The sequence below is a fragment of the Pteropus alecto genome, unplaced genomic scaffold (assembly GCF_000325575.1).
Source record: "Pteropus alecto unplaced genomic scaffold, ASM32557v1 scaffold74, whole genome shotgun sequence".
Taxonomy (NCBI): Eukaryota; Metazoa; Chordata; class Mammalia; order Chiroptera; family Pteropodidae; genus Pteropus; species Pteropus alecto.
Genome location: NW_006436291.1, coordinates 377249 through 385547, shown reverse-complemented (window position 1 = coordinate 385547; position 8299 = coordinate 377249). Strand labels below are relative to the sequence as shown.

At 69.0% G+C, this 8299-nt stretch overlaps 1 protein-coding gene across 1 annotated transcript in view; it reads right to left on the bottom strand.

Moving 5' to 3' along the window:
* The window catches only part of CFAP46 (cilia and flagella associated protein 46), a 67203-nt gene that overhangs the window by 4754 nt on the left and 54150 nt on the right, over positions 1–8299 (bottom strand). Inside the window, 8 exon segments of the mRNA XM_025047544.1 lie at positions 1609–1781; positions 2925–3008; positions 3453–3574; positions 3961–4091; positions 4831–4907; positions 5258–5355; positions 7686–7856; positions 8223–8292. Coding sequence (XP_024903312.1) covers positions 1609–1781; positions 2925–3008; positions 3453–3574; positions 3961–4091; positions 4831–4907; positions 5258–5355; positions 7686–7856; positions 8223–8292 — 926 coding nt within the window.

Genomic DNA, 8299 nt, shown 5'->3' with positions numbered 1-8299 from the left:
ACCTCCTCGTGGACGAGTGGAGAGGAGGCGCCGCAGCGGGCCCCCCGGGCCCCCCTCGGTCTTCGATCACCACTGACTGTCACGTTTCCCAGTCACACACGTTACGAGCCCACAACGCACCCGCTAACTGTCGCGTCTTTTACGGTGACATTAAGAACGAGAGTGTAACGTCCCCCGTGCCCCCCGTCCCGCGTTTGTGTGCACACGAGCATCTCCCCTTCCCCTCCTGCCCGAGGACGGTCTTGGGCACCCTCGGGCGCGGCCGGCCTCCTGGCTCCTCCGTCTCGCAGTCTTTACGTCACCATGGTGTCTGACTGGCCGCTTTTCTCAGATGAAGACGCTGACCGCTGCTTACTCGCACCGTTTCTGCCAGGGAGTCTGTGGTGGTTCCTGTTCATTCTTTGTCCTTTGCTGCTTTTAAAACACCCTGTCGCTCGTGGACCGGCCGGCTCCAGTCCACCCGACAGAGGCCCTGGGACAGCCTCCTGCCTCCTGCTTGGGCTTCGTGGGGCCTCTCGGGTCTGTGGCATCACCGTTTTCATCCAGCTGGGGGAGACACTGGCTATCGCTACTTCAGATGTCCCCCCCGCCCCGGACTGTCCCTCAGGAGCTGTTTCAGCGGCTGGTCAGCCAATTCATCCGTCGCCTCCTGGGGGGTCACGGTTCGCCACTCCTGTGCGCCTGGTCGCTTCTGATCCAGAGTCTGACGTTCTGAATTCCACCTTCCCTGGTGCTGGCTCTTTTCATTTTTACGCGTCATCTGGAGCTTTGTTCTCAGCGTGTGGTTAAGGGACCTAGAAAGCGTGTGGCCCTCTGCGGCTGGTTCCTGGGTTCCATCAGGTGGGACACGGGCCGGTCTCTTCAGAGCAGAGGCAATGTCCTCCGGTCACTGTGCCTGAGCCCGGTGAATTACAGGACTCTGCCCGGTGGACTCGGCCACCAGCAGGCCTGGACGAGCGCCGGGGACTGTCCTCCGCTGCTTGCAGTGGCCCTGTCCCCAGGCCTGGGCAGTGTGTTTGCAGCCCGGCACTGACCGGCTCTCAGCTGAGGACTGCAGGGCCCCGTGCGGCTCTGCCTCCCGGGGCCTTGATCCCCGAGCCCCCGGCACCAGCTCCTCAGCCCTGGAGACCGCGAGGCCACCTGCCGCCACTCGGGGGTGTGGACGGCGCCCCTGCCTGGTCTCCAAGGTCTGAAAACCGTGTTCCACGCTGTCTCGTCGGGGTTTCCTTGTTTTGTTGGAGGGGCACATTCGGTCCTCGTCACTTTGTCCTGGACGGAAGCCGAGCCCCGTTTAATCTGACGTTTACTGAGGTGCAGCGGGTCCGTGTGGGTGTGCAGTGCACAGGACGCCCGCCCGCCAGCCGCCTGCATCCCTGGCCCCTCCCTCGCCGCTGCTCACCACCGACGACGTGACCACCTGACCGATGGTGTGGCCGCTGCTCACTGCCCGCCTCCTGCTTCCAAACACAAGCACGTGAGGCCTAGAGCAGCCCCGACTGGGCCCTGGGCCCGCAGCGGCCGTCAGGAGCAGCTTTTGATACTTGTCCCAGTGCAACGGCCCAGCAGTCCCATCCCAAGGCCGGGCCGGGGCGCCAGCCGCGGGCTCACCTGTCTCTCTGCGGAGGCGGCTGCACAGCATCTGGAGCGAGAACTCCCGTGACACGGAGGATGTCGTCTCGCCGCGGAACACGGCCAGGCCTTCCAGGGGCAGCTCCAGGAGGTGTCTGTCCACGACCAGCACCACGTCTGCAGCCTCGGGCTCAGCTGTGGGCGGGACACCGCTCAGAGGGGCCTCCGGGCTCGGAGGACCTGCCCTGGCTCGGGCGGCCGGCTCCTGAAGCAGGTCCCGGGGTGCCCTAAAAGGACGAGCGGGCGCCCCCACCCCACCCCGAGGAAACCGGACAGGGTTGCGGCCGGGCCGCCCTGCCAGGACCCTGCACAGAAACAGGAGCACGGAGCCCCCGGGGCTGTCGCCCGCCCGCCTGCTGGAACCTGCAACGTCCGCCAGGCCCAGCCCTCGAGTGCGGGCCACCCACCTCCGCCCACCGAGGAGGAGCGAGCACGCTGCACCCTGCGGCCTCCCTGACCCGACCCCCTGAGTCTGCGAGTCAGAAGGGGCCTCAGTGCTCAAGCCACGCCCCTCGGCAGGACCGTCGGCTCCGGCTGACCTGCGGCGGGCAGGCCTCAGCCGTCAGCTGCTGTGTCTGCACCTTGTGCACGGCAGCTCAGGACGCACAAGTCCCAGCACCCGTGACAGAGTAACCGCCCGCTTCCCTCTGCTCGACGGGTCTTCGTGAGAGAAAAGCAGGCGAGCAGCTTATAGATCAGGCGCCAGAGACCACGCTCTCAGGGCCGCGGGGCACGCCTCCCCCGTGGGCTCGGACGCCGGTGTTCCGGACGCTTCCAAGCTCCTCGACTGAGGCAGGGCGTCTGTCCCGGAAGGGCGGACGACCCTGGAGCCGCAGGTCGCCCGGGCGCAGGGCTGTCCTCCCCGCGTCTGGCTAACACGGGCGCGTGCCACCCTCCACTCCAGAAACAGCCGGCCACTGACCAGCCACTGGGCCTTCCACTGTGCCCTCACGTCACCTGGGACATGCGTGTTCAGGCTGGTGACGCCTGACGTGACCCATAAGATCACACGTCATCCCTGCCACCCACACGCACAGGTGGGGCCACCGGGTCTGCCAGGAGAGGTGGCGCGGGGGCTGCATCCAGCCCCCCACCCAGGGTGTTGGTCAGCAGCTGAGCGCAGAGCCTCCTGGGGCCTCCCGCCCACCTGTGGTCTGGGTACCTGGGGTGCCCTCGGGGGAGGCCCCGGCCGGGAGCCCGTTCCCAGCCCGCCTCGGTGCACCCCGCCAAGCGGCTCCAAACCCCGGGGCTTCCTGAGCCGCACAAGGGCCTGGTGGCCTCCGTGCGGCCGCCACTCACCCTGGGCCAGGGACGGCTTCCGCTCCTTGTCTCTGCCCTTTGCTTTGCCCACGTCGGCGAGCACCATGGGACTCTGTGTCCTGCAAGTCGGAGGCACAGAGACCGTGAAGGGGCCGCCTCGGCCGCGTCCACGCACCGTGGGTGCCATGGGTGCCCGCCAGGGGCGGCCGCACACAGGCGCGAGCGGGCGGCAAGTCCAGAGAGTGCCACGTGCTGACGCCCGCCACCCCCCAGGTGCAGACAGAGGGGCCCAAGTCCTCCAACCGCTCCCTGCCACACGGGCCTGGAGGGGACGTGAGGGGTGCGACGTGAGAAAGCAGGACCGGGACCTCGTCCCAGTGGCCGACAGGCCGGTCAGGCGTCTGGGGGGCTCTGTGCCCCCCGCTGTGGCACGGAGAGAGGCAGCACACTGGGCCCTCGGGGTCACGGTGGCAGGGCGAGCTGCCACGCGTGGGCGGTGCCGGAGCGGAGCCGCCTCTGCGCCCGCCAGTCACTCAGCGTTGGCTGCAGGGGTGGCACCTGACCTGGCCTCTGGGCAGCTGAGCAGGGCGGACAGCGGCCGCAGGTAGGTCTCCAGGTCCTGCAGGACGTCGCCGAGCGTCTGTGCGGACGGTCTTTCCCTCTCGAAGCGTGTGCCTGCCGACCCCTGTCCCAACCCAAACGCCGTGGTCAGAGCTTGTCTGGAGGCTCGGAGAGGCCCCCGGTCAGAGCAGAGGGGGCGCAACCCCGCAGGGCTGGACACGACCTGGCGGCCAGGGCCAGCTCGGCAGCACAGGCGGCTTCTCCCGCCTGCTCCTCTGAGAGCCCCCGGCACCCCCAGCCCACGTCTGCGTCAGGCCCAAATCAGGGATCCAAAGAAAACTTGGCCCCACCCAGCAGGGAGGCTGACCGGGTGTCCCACAGGCCTGGGTCCCGATGGCCAGTGCCCCTCACCCACTGGGGGCGGTCCCCGCCCAGCCCCCCCCCACGCCTTACAGTAGCTGGGCTGGGGTCCCAGTGCCCGACAGCTGGGCCTGGGGCCTGGGGCCTCACCAGGCCTGAGCTCAAAGCCACGTCCTCACTGTACACCTCGGCCTGCATCTGCTCCCGGCACTGCTGGGCGCCGGCTAACAGGGAGGAAAAGGCAGCTGGGCTCACGGCCACCCGCGCCACCCTGCAGGAGCCTGTGGAGACAGACCACGCGTGCTGCACACGGCCCAGCACGCCCGCCCTCCCCACGTGAGCACTGGGACTTTACGAGTGAGCAAACTGACAAAGAGCTGCTGACGGGGGCCCTGCCTGCCTGCCCAGGGCCGCGTGCCAGGGAGTCCGGTCCGGACCCCACGGACAACCCCTGGAGCCTGGCCTGCGCCACCAGACAGGGGACGGGCCAGACAGTGGCCTGCGTGGGGGCCACGGGGATGGCTGGCCCGTCCTCGGGGACCCAGGCGGCTGCCCCGAGGGCCTGCTCCTGGCCGCGGACAGGGCTCACGGCCACTCAGAACCACGTTCAGAAGGGGTGCTCGTGCTCAGGGTGCATGGAGGTGGCCCGAGCAGGTGTCCCCACCACTGCCAGAGCCGCCCTGAGTGTCAAACAAAGTGCAGGTGGAATTAAGGGCCTGAGGACTGAGGGAGAAAGCGGGGTGCGGGCTGGAGACGACACGCCGGGGGGAGAAGGCAGTCGGTCCCTCTCCAGGTCACGGTTCTGGGGCAGCGGCCTGAAGGCGCGACCGTGGCTGGGCTGCAGTGTCCCCGACTCTGAGCTGCACGGGGCCAGGGGCACCATTCCCGCATCGACTCCCCGCCCGGGAGAGCTGCCGATGGGGAGCGGGGAGTGGGGCGGAGGGCTCGGGCCGTGGTTGCCGGGACGGGGCGCCCAGCCCCAGGATGGTGCTCGTGGGGCACCTGCCCCGCAGGACGCACCCCCCACTTGCAGCACCCTGCCTTTGGCCGCGGCGATGGGCCTGGGTCTCTCGTAGGCGGCGCCGTACAGGTGGGTCCTGTGGGCGGGGTGCAGTACGAGGTCACAGTCCGGCTCCGGGGGCCACTGCCCCCCACCGACGCCTCCCCGAGGCAGGACAGCTGCAGCCGGCCCGTCTGGCCAGTCGTCCGTGGCAAACTGCCCTCGGCCTCTGCTGGGCACTGGACAGGCCACCTCCCCTCCAGCAAGGAAGACGGCTCTGCCCCGTGTGAGTGGGGGCTGCAGGAGGCACACAGGCCAGCCCAGGGGGGGGGTACCGCGCCAGCCCCTGTTGACACAGCGTGCTCTCCCGGCCTGAGGGCGCCGCCCCATGCTGTGGGGTGGGGACGGGCGTGGAATCGGAATCGGAATCGAGTGAGAAGGCCTCACCTGTCTGGCGAGTGATGCAGGAAGAGGAGCCGGCAGCTGGGAGGGACCTCGCCCAGGAGGTTGAAGTGTTGCTCTGTGACCTGGAGGTTTTGCCAAGCCTGCGTGACAAACGGGACGATGGACGCACGCGGGGTGCAGGAGCGGGCCGCTGGCTGAGTCCCCCGCTTGGGGAGATGCCCAGGCGGAGGGTCTGTGCAGGGTGGTGGGCGGGGTCTGGCGCCTCGGCCCAGGCTGCGGGGAGGGATCCCCGCAGGACTCGCGGCCACCACAAGGGGGCGGCAGACGCACGCGGGCTCCGCCCGACCAGCTCCTGTCAGAAACCTGACTCGCGTGACCCAAAGTGCACGTGTGCCCGGAACCGAAACAGCAGAAGGCCGTCCGCGTGCACAGCGCACACACCCACGCGGGCGCCGGCGCACACCCGCGCCCTCCCGAGCCTGCGACCTCGCGGCGCTGTGGGCAGCCGCGCTCCCTCCCCTTCCCCAGGCCGGGGCCGCCGGGGTCCCAGCGCCGGCTCCCTCTGCACGGCAGCCCCCCAGTGAGCTGGCGGCTCAGAAGCAAACGCCGAGCAGCGTCGGCTGCCAGGGCCAGCGGGGGGACTTGACACCGCCTGGCCGAGCAGAGGACAGAGGGGCACCGTCGTCCTTCCCGACTGCCCCGGACGGGGTCACAGCTGCACTGGGGGCTCATCTGACCCCATCTGTCTCCCTCAGAAGTCCTCTGGGGACGCCCCCAAGCCTTCCGCCCCCGCGTCTGCACCACACAGAGGCTCAGGCCGGGCCTCCCCCGAGGTCTGGGACACAAACACTCCTGGGTGGCGCAGCCCCTCCCGCCCACCACCGCTCGGACGGAGGGTCCCCCCTGCTCCGCTTGCCGGCTCGGTGCCCACTTGGGCGAGAAGCCGTCCTCAGGCCAGACTCGATCTCGCCACGGTCCTGAGGCCCCCCAGTTCTCCCTGCCACACGCCTACCCTTCCAGACAAGAGGCGGGTGCCGCCTGTCAGTTGGCTCAAGATCTCGGATCGTTAAGCGAGGCTGTGGTCGCCCCCTGCCCCGTCCTTCCCACGCCCCGCGCCCTGCCCAGCATGTTCCGGCCGACGCTCCGGCCTTCGCGGTCATCCATCTCAAGGGTCTTTCCTTGCCCGTCTTCTCTGCGTACGCTCGACAGCTTCGCCTTCACGCGGCTGGGCCCGGACACATTCCCCGGACACATTCCCCGGGCTCCGGGACGGGCCCCGCCCACCCGGACACCCCCTGCTCTGTCGCTACCTCCCCGCGTGCTGATTACCGACTTCTCCGCGGTCCCAACCAGCACGTCTGACAAACGCCTCAGTCCATCACTTGGGCAGAAAGGGACACTGGGCGTCTCCTCCGAGGTCCAACTTGGCCAGGCCCGTCCCACAGCTCGGCTTCCTTCTCTCTCAGGGCCAGGGAGCTGTCACCGCACAGCGCAAAGGATTCACTGCCTCTTCGGCCCCGCCACACAGCAGGCGGGGTCACAGAGCCTCTCGGCCAGGCGGACACGCGCACTGCATCCGGGACGCGTGGCCTCGCAGCCGAACCCTCTGCGAAGCCCCTCGGGGTCCAGAGCATGAGCCTGCAGACCGGGGAACTCCTCCGACGATGTGTCCCGACTCAGGAAGGCTGTGACTTCAGCCCCCGCATCCGGCCACACGCACGTGAAATATAGCACAGGCCAGAGCTTCGGGCCAAAAGCCAACCGACCTCAAGGCTGTTGCCTATTTCCCCAAGGCCCTGGATACTGCGGCCCGGGGCTGGCCCATCTCCGAGCTGTAGCTGCCGCCGCCCTTGTAACGGGGACCAGAATGTGCCTCCATGGCCGGATGCTCCGGGCCTGCACTCCGCACCCAGTTTTACAGCCTCGGTGACGAGGCCCACATTTCCTCCCCGGCAGCCCTTCCTCCTGAGCAGACCCCTGTGCTTGGTCCGCTCCCCCATCGACCCAGCTACGCCTCTTCCGGACCCCCACAATCTGCCACCTTCACACACTCCTGCCCCGAAATCCTAGATCTACTGCTGTCTGCACTGACCCTTCAGATGCTCCCCCCGCCCAGACCACGCCTGGTTCACGGATGGACGGCGCCCTATCATCCACGGCCCGGGAGAGGCAGGACACCACTGTCAGCACCGCCTGGGTTACTGGGCGTTCCCCGCTCATGGTGGTGCTCGGGCGCCCGCAGGGTGAAGTGCCCCCCCGGAAGGCAGGGCTGAAGGACGCACAGCACCCTCACAGCGCCCAGGCCCTGGCGTTACCCTGTGAGCCCTCCGTCCCCACGGCCACCAAGGAGCTGGCAGTGGACTCTCGAAGAGGCCAGCAAGGGGCGGAGCCAGGACTGGGAGGGACCGGGCCTCAGCCTCTCCGGCTGTAACAGCGCAGCGCGCCTGCCAAGTGTCCCCGCCTCGGTCACCTTGGAAATGGCAGCCAGCCTCTGCTCCGCGCTGGCAAACAGGCTGGTGGAGGTCTGCGTCTGCTGGCGCAGCCTGTGCTCCAGCTGCAGCAGGGCGGCCAGCTGCGAGCTGCCGGTGTTGGCCGTGGCCGTGAGCAAGACGCCCCGCATCATCTCCGAGGCAGAGCAGCTCTGAAACAGACCACAGGGGCGCGAGGGCCGCAGCTGTCCAGGGCACGCAGCCACGGGGAGTCGAGGGGCAGGGCTGCCCAGCTCCCCTGGCACGAGCCCCTTGGGGACCCCGCTTCTCCCGGACCCCACAGTCACCGCTGCGCCCCAGCACCCACCCGCGGGACGCAGGGAGAGCATGTGGACGTTCCTTCGCTCCAAGCCTCGGAGCACGGGGCTCGTGGGCCCAAAGGACGTCGGTCAGGGGCCGGGGCTCAGGGGACAGTCAGGGTAGTGGGTGGTCCCCGCCTTCCGGCCCGTGGCCCCCCTTAGGCGAGCACCGCTCTCCATGCAGCCGGGGGGGCCTCCAGCGGGGGCGCAGTGCCGCACCTGAGCCAGCGCCAGGAACTGGCAGGTGGCCGCGGCGTCCAGGGCGCCCACGCACTCCACCATCTCCAGGCTGGCGG